The sequence below is a fragment of the Dromiciops gliroides genome, chromosome 1 (assembly GCF_019393635.1).
Source record: "Dromiciops gliroides isolate mDroGli1 chromosome 1, mDroGli1.pri, whole genome shotgun sequence".
Taxonomy (NCBI): domain Eukaryota; kingdom Metazoa; phylum Chordata; class Mammalia; order Microbiotheria; family Microbiotheriidae; genus Dromiciops; species Dromiciops gliroides.
Genome location: NC_057861.1, coordinates 617,739,184 through 617,752,778, shown reverse-complemented (window position 1 = coordinate 617,752,778; position 13,595 = coordinate 617,739,184). Strand labels below are relative to the sequence as shown.

Below are 13,595 nucleotides of genomic sequence, written 5' to 3'. Positions count from 1 at the left end.
CACAGTGAATAAGTGCTGGACTTGGAGTTAGGAAAACTTGGGTTCAAATCCCTCTTTGGCACTTACTAGCTATATGAGCGTTAACTTCATCAAACCTTTGTTTCTTCATTTGTACCAAGATAATATTACCTACAGCATTCCCCTTATAATGTTCTCATGAGGGTAAAAATGGCGTAATGTAGGCAAAACACTTGGCAAACCTTCAAACACTATATAAATGTCAACTATTAATATAATGACATTTGTTGTTATAGAAACTTTTAAAAAAAGTTATTCATACATTTAAAAAGGTGATTGTTTCTTTTGTTAAAAGAGCCCAGGCCACTGGATATTTACTCATTCTGGATTTCTGGACCAATAAGAAAAAGACCAATATGGTGCCAGAAATTGTCTCATATAATTGGAACAGGAATTAGAGACATGTTCTTTTGGATTAACAAGAGCAACCTGAATCTTAACAAGTTAAAAAGGATTATGATTTTCTCAGCAATTGAGCTACTTAGTAGTTCCTTATATTTGCAGGAGGGCTTAATAAAAATTTGTTGAATGAATGACAGAATAAGTCATGCTTTCAAAGTATACATATTCCTGGGAGTACTGACTTATATTATCAGTCATTAATACCTTGTCATGGTAGTCTAAACTATTGCTTTTCCACTAATAGCTAGCCAAGATCATTGATTCTGAAGTCATGAGTGGGGGTGAGGAAAAGAGTAATTAAGAAATTTCAGTCACTTCAGAGGAGGGCCAATGGATGAAATAAAGAAGAGGTGGCTTCTGGGTAGCATGAAACCCCTGGGACTTAGGGGAAGGGGTAGGGATGAACACTATGGAAAAGGGAGCATAAAGGAAGATGGGAGATCTTTGAAGATAGATCACAGATTTCTATCTGTGTCACAATTTTATTGGAGAGCTTTGTTCTTGGATAATGCTCTCCTTGGAAGCATGATGTGGTTCCTTGTTTCTTTTACTTTGCTGTCTGCTAATATATATTTTATCCATTTGGATCAGTTGCTGAAATTGAAACATTTGCTATTCTTTCTATATTACTCTTCTTGTGTGTGTCATCTTGTGGATGGTTTTGTTTTGTTTTGTTTTGTTTTTTTTTTTTTAGTGAGGCAATTGGGGTTAAGTGACTTGCCCAGGGTCACACAGCTAGTAAGTGTTAAGTGTCTGAGGCCGGATTTGAACTCAGGTACTCCTGACTCCAGGGCCAGTGCTCTATCCACTGTGCCACCTAGCTGCCCCGTGGATGGGTTTTATGACAGATTTGTCAATATTATGTCATCAAAATAGATTAAAAACCCCACCTTCTTATCATTGGATGACTATACTTTCTTTCTTCTTTCAGTCAAAAGTTTTCATTTGGGATTTGACTCTTTAAAATGTTGAAGTTTCTAAAGTTAGAGAATATGTTTTTGGCTCATTGAAATAGCTTCCCAGAGATGTGGTCCCTTCATTCAGAACAGAATGGGCTTTGGACAGAACTCTGATTATTGGAGGGCAATGCAATACTATACTGATGTGTTGAAATACTGTCTGTACTGAATTGAAAATTGAATCAAAGGTCAGCTTTACCCAGGCAGGAACAGAAAACACAATTTAACTAAATCATGAACACCATGTGCCATGATGCCATTCCAGAAAACCCTTTTTTTTTTAAAGTAAATATCAGTGTGGTATAGTGGAAAAGAATGCTGGATTTGGAGTCAGAGAATCTGAATCCTATATTTGCTCCTTATCACTGTGAAACCTTCAGCAGATTACTTAATATCTTCAATTTCTAGGTTTCCTAATCTATAGAATAGAGTGTGTGAACTAGATGTCTTCTGAGGTCTTTTCCTGCTCTCCCTCTATGAGCTATGATCAAAAACAAGGTTTCCTACTGTCTGCTTCCCTCCCAGGTTTAGATTTGTTTTGTCCTTGGCAGGAAAGAACAACTTGAAGACTAGGACCCACCAGAATAAAAGAATTTCAGGTAGTAGTAACAGTGACAGCAAGAACACAGTATGAATAATGTGTGCTTCGCTAGGAATGAGTTATTCAGGTCTCTGCTTTGGGCATTAAGATACCTATAGTCAACCACATGTAGAGTGTTTGTTTAGGAGGGACATCAGAAACCTAAAGAGTATCCACAGAGGGCAGCTAGATGGCACAGTGGATAGAGCACTGGCCCTGGAGTCAGGAGTACCTGAGTTCAAATCCGGCCTCAGACACTTAACACTTACTAGCTGTGTGACCCTAGGCAAGTCACTTAACCCCAATTACCTCACTAAAAAAAAAAAAAAGAGTATCCACAGGCGAGGGACAAGAATGAGTAGGCACCTGGATATAAAGATGGAAAAAAACAACAACACTGGAATACTTACCCTAACATGAAGGGCTCTTTTTTGGAAGAAGGATTAGCCTTGATCTTCTTGGCCCAAAGTACAGTGGGTGTGTAGAAGTTATGAGAAGGGTAAAAAATATTTAAAATGCTTAGCCATCCAGATCTAGATTAACTGCTTTAGGAAATAGCAATTTGCCCCTCAGTTGAGTGAGGTCTCCAGACTTAGGCTGGATGACCTCATGTTAGGAATGTTTTAGAAGGGGGATTCCTGCTCAGATACATATTGGACACCAAGTTGGCTTAAGAGATTCATTTCAGTTCATAGAATCTATGATTCAATGCAATGGGTTGTTTTTGGTGATACCCTTTGGGATGACTCTAAACCTAATACTTTATTGCTGACCTGAAAAACCTTGTTTCCCTTAATTTCTGTATCTAGCTCTAAAAGCAGGATCTCATTCCCCAGGGGATATAATGGGCATTGGAGAGGGATGAGTTCCCATTAATTTGCACTGTGTTCCCCTTACCCCCATCCTGTCCATTTTCTCTAAGGAGTCAGCTCACTTAATTGGGTCAAGTTGCCTTGCTCATCCTTTCTGCCTCCCGCTTTCTGTTTTCTGGACTAAAATTGTCTTGGGACAGGACAGATTTCTCAGATTGTTTATCAAACTCAATAAAGTTGGAAATAGTCATAAGCAGAGGAAAAAGAGAAGCCCTAAACCACAAAGTCTTTTGCATAAATTTAGAAAAGAATGCCAGGGCCCACTTTTCCTTAAGATCTGGTAGGTTAGACTTCTACAGCGTGAGATCTCTAAGTATCTCACTAAACATTAATGTCTCAATTCATCTTGAGCTGGGCTAGGAATTTGAATTCTGGGGACTCAAAGCTAACTGTTTGAAGCACCCCCCTGCACCTTCCTCTCTTAGCAGTGCTCAGCATTGGCCATACTTTTGTGGTCCCTAAATCTTGGAAGGGCTTCTGGTAGTTAGTTACACTTGAAACTGATAGCCTCCTATTTTATCTCTTTGCTTCTGCTTACTTCTCCTTCCTCCCTATTTTCTTCTCCATTTTTCCTCCCCCACCTACTTCTCTTCAAACTTCATGATTGCAGGGTGGTTATTTTTCCTGCTAGTACAAAAATGACTGCAAGGCTCTTGAAACCAGAGATGTAGGCTAGAGTGCACTGACCGATAGTAACCCCAGCACACTCATAGAGGGAGCGGGGAGGGTGACTTCCCCTACTCCTTCTCCTTCCTCCTTTCTCCGTTTACAAGGCGCAGACCTGCCCATTGTTGTTCAAGAGAAACCAGTGGCAGAGAAAACTCGGCCTTCCTGCAGTCCTGCATCTTTTTCTGCCTGTCTGTGGCATTGTTTCCTCTGATCTCAGCCACACTGGTCCAGGATGGTCAGCAGAGCGGCTACTTGAAAAGGAAGAAAGTTGGGGAAGGAGCAGAAGGAAGGGAGAGAAGGTTGTGGGGGAAAGATGATGGTAGTCTAGCTATTTTGATCCTGTCTTTACCTCTAAAGGATCTCTAAGCTCAAGAATGAAGGGGTTCCATATTTCTGTCTTTTGGGTCACCCCTTGGCACTCAGTACTTTGCCCTAGTGAGTTTTTGGTAATAAGGGATAAACCATATGCAGAAATGATAATGACACCAGCTTGGTAGAATGTGAAAAGTAAAAAGGAGAAGTCACAAGAAGGAGTCTTGAGAAAATTGAGGAAGGTGCAATCAGTTTGTGGAATGGGGGTAGGAACAGCATCAGGGAAGACTTTGCTAGAGTAGTTTGGGTTGGGTCAGGTTGAGAAGGGATATATTTTATCAGGTGGAGGTTGGGGGCAAGTGGGTACTCAGAGGGGGAAGTCCACTCCAGGAATGTCAGATAGCCTGAGCCATTACACAAGGGATGAGAGAGCAGAAGCATTGATCTTTTTTAACATCAGCTGACAACTTTCTAGGGTCAGTGCTATCCTTAGTACAGTTCTTAGAATTATTACTGTTATCTACTATGACATGGGCCTTTTGCCATCAGAGCCAATGATCACCTTTATGACTTGTTATAGATCATTCTTTGACTTATATCTAAAAGGATTGATTGTTCCCTTTTGCTCTCAGTTTCATAGTCAGTGGAAGTTACAAAAGTGCTGGTTCAAATAAGTCCAGTTTGGGAAAATGTTGGTTTGAGCTTCCCCCAACCCCTCCTCCTGCCAAAGCCCTCTTAATAACTGCTTTTTGTTTTTAATGTATAATTCCATAGCATCTCATATAATATCATCTCATATATATGTGTATATATGAAATAAGTTTATATTATGTATAAAAATTAAAACTCATAAATGGCAAAAAATAAAGAAAAAATAATTTAAAAAAGTTATTTAAATATCAGACCCCTTTGTGAATTTTGGCCCACCCTGTACATGGCAGATTGGTTCCTTCTCAGCAATTTATAGTCTTAGAGGTTTGCCTAGAGCTTGTTAATCCACTTGCACAGCCAGAGTGTGTATTAGGGGTAGGGCTTGAACCCAGTTCTCCCTGGTTTTGAAGCTAGCTTTCTATCAGCTATACCACATTTGCCACTTCTTGTAAATTATGAAACTCCATGATTTCAGGTGATTTGAAGTAGTAAAATATGATAGCTTTTTTGAGAACATTCCTGACTAGGAAAAAAATTGGTGGGCCATATGGAAGATGAGAAGTAACAGTCTGAATGGTATGTTAGTACTCCCCAAATGTCAGACAAAGAGGAAAGCCTTGAGCACAGTGGGGGAGAGCCCCCATGGAAGGCTTAAGGAAAAAATATAGCAAAGACTTACATAGGAAATAAAGGCACAGGAGGGGTCATGGTCTGTGCTAGTAGAGGACGTGCCCACACTGATCAAATTCCCTCCCAAGCCTCATTTAGGATTCACTTTCCAAAGCAAGGTGCTCATTTGTGTGTACAGAGTCTTAAATTGGGGAAAGCTTTTTAGTGGGCATCATTAGCTGCCTCTCTGGACACTTCTGCATCTTCAAATGTTTTCTTAGTTGTCTTGGCAAAAATAGCTATGGTTGCTGTCCTGTCTATCTCCAATGTGCAATCACGGTTGCACTCCTTTGGATGGAAGATGAACATTTAGGCACAATGTAGCACCAACACAGCAGGCAAGTCAGGAAGAAGAATCGGAAGGAGGGGATCTACTACCCTCTGCTACTTATTGGGTTTGGCATGAACCATTGCAAATATTGATCATTCCCGCTGTGCCTGGAGAGGTCATCTCATTTATTTAACACCATCTTCCCAATATTTCAAACACTGTGAACTCATTCTGTGCCCCTCTATCCCTCTAAAGCATGGCTCATCTCTGACACAGCCCAGTTGGGCCCAATCCTTGACTCATGCTGGCCTTTGCCTTCCTTAGAACTGATACAGCTTTGTGCGTTTAAAGAAAATCGCTGGTGTGTCTGAGCTAGTCCATTACAAATTCACACACTTAATGATTCAGTTCTCCCTTAGCCATTCTGCAAGGTGATATTATCATTTCTTATTTGTTACTTCTTCGATGCACAAATCACATGCAGTGTTTCAAATGTCCCTCTTTCTCCTCACATCCATCACTTATTAAGCACCTACTCTATACAAAGCACTGTAATAGGTGCTCAGGCTACAAAGAAAAAAAGTAGTCCCTTCCTGGAAGGACCTTACATGCTATTTGGACTATGAAATGCACATATATAAGTTAAGATAACATAATTTGAGAAGAAAGAGAGCCTTAGCAACTAGGGGGTGAGTCAGGAAGGGCTTCATGAGGAAAGTGGCATTACACTTTATGCATGGCTTGGAAATGACTCTTTCCTGAGCCTTGAAGGAATCAGAAGTGGAAGTGAGGAGAGCGTGAATTTAGCAGATGGGATGGGGTCAGGGGTATATGGTGATGATTGGATTAAAAAACACCAAACACATTTATTAAGTGCTTATTTTGTGCTGGTCATGCTTGCCCTCAAGGTGCTTACATTCCAGGGGAAGAGACTATATGCAAACAACTTTTTACCAACACACATAATAAGAGGAAGGTAATCTCAGAGAAAAACACAAGGGAGGAAGAGAGAAGTCCTGGGAAAGTCCTCTTGCAGATAATAGGATTTGAGATGAGTTTTGTAGGTAGACAAATTTTTGTTTAAGTAAGTTAAGTAATTATATACTTTGGATTGTAAACTTTTTGAAGGCAGGGATCTTCATAATTCCTTCATGCTCTTTCTATTCCCAGTTTACTCTAACATGGGTGTTTACCAATTGTTTTTGACTAACTGAAGAATAGGAGACTTAGATTTTTTTTTTCCTCCTCAACCTTGGAGGATTCATTGTGAAACAATCCAAAGTTTGAGCACATCCAGCTGTCCTTAAACACAGATCCCTATTTGCAATAACAGAGAAACATTAGAAACTCACTCAGAACCGTCTTGGCAGCTGAGTTTCACCACATGGTCAGGAGGCGTTGAAAGTGCTATATAGGCCAGCTTCTCACACCAAACCACTTTAAATTCCCTTGGAGTTGCAGTTGAGGTTTTGATTGGGTTATCAGGAAACTTCCTTTGGAGAGAGGAGTCCACATAAAATTGGGTGTACCCCAGGAGGAACCATAAGCATCATGAAAAGTTGCCTGCTATTCAGTGGATGTGCTTGACCAGTCCTAGGTGGCTATATATTTAGAGGTCTCAAACTCATCCCCCTGGACCTAAAATTTATGAATCAGTACCTTGCTAAAGGAGATTGGAACAAGACGGACTTGCCTTAGAGGACACACTTCCCTCTATAGCTGCTTGGGGTGCCCTTTTCTATTTATTGCTTTAGCCATAGAAGACCTCTGGGAATAGAGAATTATTTTTGGATAATAACCAGGGATTCTGGTACAAAATGGAGTCTCTGGGGCTCTGCCAGGACTGCCCATAGTGGAACACCATGAAATTAGTCAGTCTTGTCAAGATTCTAGACCCGGAGCCAACCTGGACCCAGAAGAGATCTCCTAGCTTGGCCACAGGCAACTCTAAAACATTTGTATACACTGTGACATTATGAGAACATAAAAACATCATGAGATAGTATCAAGATATTTATTTGTTACAAATGACAAATAAGTGAAGGGAATGGGAAATGACCGAGATACTAAAAGAGCACCAATAAAAATACATTAAAAATACACAGATTAAAACAATTCAGAAAGGTACACAAAGATCAGTTTTGTGATTACCAGCCAGCCAAGGCATTGTGCTAAGCCCTGGGGACACAAAGAAATTTGAATTAAATTTAACATATATTTAAAAAATATCCAAACTGCACAAGTTCATGGATTCATGCACAATCTTTTCTTTTATTCTTCTTTGTATTTTGAAACATTCTTTTTTTGGTTAATGATTATTAAGTTTATAATTTTTAAAAATTAAGCATCAGGAGACAGAAGGGATATGAGTATAATGGCAGAGGAGGCCTTGAGAAAGATGTAATTAAAACTTGTCTGGTATTCTGATAGCTGGCATTAGTTGGGTGGTTGCACCTTAGACACCTAGGTCATTTCTGTTAGTCAAACCATAAATATCTTATTTTCATCTCATTAAACTTGTTAGAAAAATTTAAAAAAGGGCGAAGGTGGGAACTGGAGGCAGGAGTGACATGGGGAGGAGTAGAGGCCATCCAAATGGGACCTTATAGTTTGTTTTTAGTGCAATTCATGAAATTTTAAATGGCAACAAGACCTTAGATTAGGATGGAATCTCTCAATTTACAGATTAAGAAACTGAGACCCAGAGTAGTGAAGAGTTTGTTCAGAGTTACATGGCTAGCTACCACTAGAGCCAGGGCTGGGGCCAAGGCATTCTGACCCCCTGCTCTAGGGCTTTCTGCAACATCTTAACTGCCTCCCACCTCAAAAGAAAAGTTGTTTCCCATGCCGTTTGGTAGACCAGTTTAGCAGCTGTTATGCTAGTGCAGGAAAGTCAGAAAGAGGTGTTCTGCCAGAATGAGAAGGGTGTTCAGCTTCACGTTCCGTCCAGAGGGAGGTTTCAGAAGTCAATCAGAAAGTCAACTGACAAATGGTGATGCTGGGAGGTAATGGTGTCTGTTTAAATAGCTGGTGCTCCGAGGTGTGCCTTAATTTTCACAATAGGCTGCTTCCAAAAAGCTGAATTTGTCACATTTTCATAAATTACATCATATTCAAGAAAATGTGCAGGAACAATGTAGTATTGAAAGGGGACCCTCTGTTGAATTTCATCTCATCAGTTTTCTAAGATTCAGTTTTCTGGTTTTTGAGATGGACCTCACCCAGACTTTGTCCCAGAATCCTATGTGGTTTTGTCTAGAAATGAAGTAATGTATGTGAAGGTGCATTGCAAAATACATAGCATTATATAAAAATGAAGGATTTAATGTCAGCTCATGGAGCCCAAGGGGAAGGCTTAAAATAGCTCTTTTAGCTTAGGCACATGGATCAGGAGTCAGGATTCTTCCTGCCATTTTTTCTTACACTTGCCTTAGAACAAGGTAAGTGGTTATTCAGCAGTGTTTGGGGGTGAGGTTCCACTTTGAAAAGGTTCTATTTTTTGTCTGAAAAAACAAGGCAGGGGTGTGTGTGTTTGTGTGTGTGTTGAGAGAGAGAGAGAAACAGAGAGAGAGAGAGAGAGAACACACATGAGAACATTGAGTTTAGCAGAGCACATTGATGACAATTCAGCAGTTTCAAAAAACCCTCCAGTATCCTGTCTGTACTGGTAAAAACACCATCCCTATTTTTTTTCATGTTTGTGCTGAAATGAATTATATCAGGATTGTTGATTATTTCAAATTAAAGCTGTCAACGTTATTTTTAAAAGAATACATTTTTTATTTTTGTTAAAATATTTCCCAATAACATGTAAATTGTTTTAATATTCATTTTAAAAGATTTTGAGTTCCAAATTCTTTCCTTCCCTCCCCCATCCCTTGAGAAGGCAAACAATATGATACTGATTATACATGTCAACAATATTTCTTCCCATTGCCTTTTTCCACTACTTCCCTATCCCCAGCATCCAACACACATGTACTCAAATGAGCATGTGTGCACACATGCACACACATACGCATATCCATACAGAAAACCAGGCAAGTTCATAAAATTATTTCCTTTTTTCCCCCTTTTAACTGATAGGCATGAAGCTTCAGGATTTCCTGGTGGACAATGAAACCTTCTCTGGATTTTTGCAGCACAATCTCACCATGTCCTATCCAGCTGTGGAGGAGGTTCTGGACACTGATATCAATCTCCAGCAGGTAGAATACTGTCATTTTCAATTTCCTCAATGGGTCCAAATTTCAGGTAGAAATATTAGATTACCTTGAAATGAAAAATCCCTTTGACTACAGACTATGAAGGACAGAGAGACTAATTTGAACTGCTCAGCTCCCACAAGTTTTCACTGCTATATCCACACTTACTAATACCATAGCAGTGATTCATCTGATGGAAGTGAGTATTTATTAGTAGGCTGAAGGAGTAATGGGCTATGGGGGCAAGGATTCAATTTTTATTTTTTTGTGGGGCAGTAGGGGTTAAATGACTTGCCCAGGGTCACACAGCTAGTGAATGTCAAGTGTCTGAGGCCGGATGTGAACACTGGTACTCCTGAATCCAGGGCCGGTGCTTCATCCACTGACCCACCTAGCTGCCCCAAGGGTTCAATTTTAATATAAATTATAACTCACCCTTTCCTAAAAGTACTTGTATGATAAAAATTGTATTTCAAGTTAAAATGAGCTAAGGAATTAAGTTTTTTTTAAAAGACTTTCACAACATCCCCTGAGGTTGTAATTGATAATACCCTAGAGTGTTAGAAAACCAAGTTTGGGAATCACAGCTTTCCAGCATCAGAAGGCAGAATGTTTTCTGTGATGACAGATTAAAATGATTCAAAATTTAAGGATAAACATGAAATGAATAGCTTATTTCTTTTTCAAGTAGGAAGGCAATAATTGCCATGTCTGTGTGGACTATTTTCACCTTAAAATCTTACAATATTCTGCACTTTCATTAATGGCTATAGCTCTCCTGGAGGGTGGAGATAGCAAAATATACTGCTTTTTAATATTTTACCAGTCCGCAGAGAAGCTTTATGGTCTGTCCAAGGCACTCATCGGCCCATCTGGGAACAGGTTCCTAAGATAGATGTCCTAGCCATTACTGAAAGCCATTTAGGGAAGGAATGTAATCTGATGTGTTTCTGTCCTCGCTGGTAGTGGTGAGAATATTATCATTGATTCATAAGATTTGGAATTTAAAAAAATTAAATGATGAAAAAGTAATCATAAAATCATAGATTTGGAACTAGAAGGGAACCTTGTTGGAGGCCATTGATTCTAACCCCCTCATTTTCAGATGAGAAAATGGAGGTTGAGAGAGATTAATTGGTTTTTCCAGGATCACACAACTAATGAATGTCAGAGGTGGGATTGAACTCAGGTCTTCCTGACTCCAAGCCCTGTGCCATATGCACTATTCCATACTCTCACTCTTAATACCCTGGAGCCCAAGTCAGAATACCTGGGTTCAGATCCTAGCTCTACAATCACTCAACTCTGGGCAACCTTTGTTAGGCTGTAACCCTTTCTGGGACGTGGTTTTCTCATCTGAAAATGAGAGGATTAGAGTAGATGACCTCAAAGGTTTCTTCCAGCTCTCATTCTAGGTTCTATTCATAGTTACATTCTACTACACGGCCATGGGTAGTTGCTTATTATATGGCCAAGAAACATTCCACAGACAGCAGCTTTTAACATTCCCCCTCCAGTCCCCTTTTAAAATGACAGCCTTTCCCTTGTTGGACTATGTGATCTGGCTGCTATGTTCTGATAAACACGAAATTAAAAATACAAATGCCGAGTATTTAAAATCTATCCATATAGCATCTTAATTGCTTGGGTTGTACTCAGATGGTAATTGGATCCCACCCTGTGTGTAGTGTGGCTTTGTAGGCACTAACAGGAGTCTGATTGCACCGCACTGATTGGGTGTCTGGAAATGACCCTGATTGCCTGAGAAAATATGAGAAGAAAACAGTGGTCGGCGAAAAACCATGCAACATGGGGGTATGGCAGTTCAGGGACTGAAGCCTATAGCCCTTCCTTTTGATTTACCTCAAATGCAAGGCTTGAAAACTGCATTGATATAAATGAAGAGGAGATGAAGGGGCTAGAAGTGGGGGTGGATTGCCTATCTGAATTACTGAACATTTCTGCAAGAAATAGAGTTTTGTTACTTTCAGCCACTGATTCCAGGAGGATTTGTAGGAGGCAGTGTGTTGTAATGGCTAGAGCAGCGGACTTCGAGTCAGGAAAACTTGTTGAGGACACTTAATAGCTGTGTGACCCTGGGCAAATCACTTAAATTGCTGCCTCATTTTCCTCATCTGTAGAATGAGGAGATAGACAATTGACAGAGTCAGTCAAAAAACATTTATCAAGCACCTACTGTGTCAGGCATCGTGCTAAGCAGTGGGTATACAAAGAGAAACAACAGATAATGCTTGTTCTCAATGGTGTCTAAGATACTTTCTATTTCTAAATCTATGATCTTATAGCCCAGTTGGGACAGCTAAGTGGTACAGTGGATAGAGCACCAGGCTTGGAGTCAGGAGGACCTCAGTTCACATCTGAACTCAGACACTGAGGAACTGTGGGCAAGTCATTTAACCCTGTTTACCTCAGTTTCTTCATTTGTAAAATGAGCTGGAGAAGGAAATGGCAAACCACTCCAGTATCTTTGCCAAGAAAACCCCAAATGTAGTCAGAACCCACTAAAACAACTGAACAAAAACAATCCAATCAGCATTTGGAAGCAAAACTATTGCCAGATAAAGCTCCTTCAAGAATCTGCATTAGGAGGATGATTAGGGTGATGAAGGGACATGAGAATTGGTTCAAGAACCAAACATTTCTAGGATGTTTAACTTGAGAAGACTTGGGCACAGGACATGCTAGCTGTTCTCCAGTATTTGGAGGGCTTGTTCTCTTCAGCGCCTGAGGGAAGGAGGAGGAGCAGCAGCAGGAGGTGGAAGTTGGAGGGAGGAGGAACAGCTTGTAGTTCAGGGTAAATAAGAACTTCTGAAGAGGTGGTGCTTTCCTTAGGTGGAATGGACCACCATGGGGTCTTCACCTCCATAAGATCTTCCGTTGGATGATGGATGTGTTCTTGGCCTCAGGTGTAGATTAGGCTGATCGATCTCTGAATTTTTTAGTTGTGGTTCAGTTGTGCTTGACTTCTCATGGTGCTATTTGGGGTTTTCTTGGCAAAGATACTGGAGTGGTATGCCATTTCCTTCTCCAGCTCATTTTACAGATGAGGAAACTGAGGTAAATGAGATTAAGGGACTTGTCCAGGGTCACAGAGCTAGGAAATGTCTGAGGCGAGATTTGAGCACAGGAAGATGAGTCTTTCAGACTCCAAGCCTGGAACTCTGTCCACTATGCCACCTGACTGACCCAATTGATCTATGAAGGCCCTTCCAAATCTGAAATTCTGTTACTCTATGATTTATAATTGTTCTAGCCACTGTGTGACAATGGGTTTTTCCGAAGTGCTTGGAAAGTTCATTGTCTTACCTGGGTTAAGCACCAACACCAGTGATCATAGTTTGCTGCTTTACTTTCAGTGGTCGAATTTTCTTTTCATAGACCTGGAAAAGGTAGATGGGTTCAAAGCCTATCTGAATTTATCAGAGATATTAAATTGATGAGCTTTTATCTAGTTTAAACTGGTTCCAGGCGATCAGATCCTAGATATCAATGAAGTGAGCCACTTACAGCTCCCGTTTTTGAGAGAGTAAGAATGGAAACAGGCTCTGCATAAATGGGAGGAACTGCTGCTGCTTTGTCTTACATGAGCAACAAGGATGATACCTCAGACACAAGTTGAAGAAAAGTTAGGAGTAGTGGATCAGCATTTTCCAAACCAGTTTGGTCATGGAATACTTGGATCTTGATATCTGAACCACAAAATACTGGTATATTGGGCCTGAGAACATGCAATAGAGACACCCTGTGGGTGCCATAGTGCATAGAGCTCTGGACCTGAAGTCAGGAAGGCCTGAGACCAAATCTTATCTTGGATACTAGCTGCAGGTCACTTAACTTCTGCCTCAGTTTCTTCAACTGCAAAATGAGGATCAAATGAGAGAGTATTTACAAAGCACTTTGAAAGCCTAAAAAACTCTACATAAATGCTAGTTTCAATTATTTGCGGGGGCGGGGGGGGAGCACTAG

General features: G+C 40.4%; 1 protein-coding gene across 1 annotated transcript in view; it reads left to right on the top strand.

Moving 5' to 3' along the window:
* The window catches only part of ABCA1 (ATP binding cassette subfamily A member 1), a 154,139-nt gene that overhangs the window by 55,557 nt on the left and 84,987 nt on the right, over nucleotides 1-13,595 (top strand). The window contains exon 6 of the mRNA XM_043973487.1: nucleotides 9,490-9,611. Within this exon, the coding sequence (XP_043829422.1) occupies nucleotides 9,490-9,611 (122 nt within the window). The remainder of the gene's footprint in view (nucleotides 1-9,489; nucleotides 9,612-13,595) is intronic.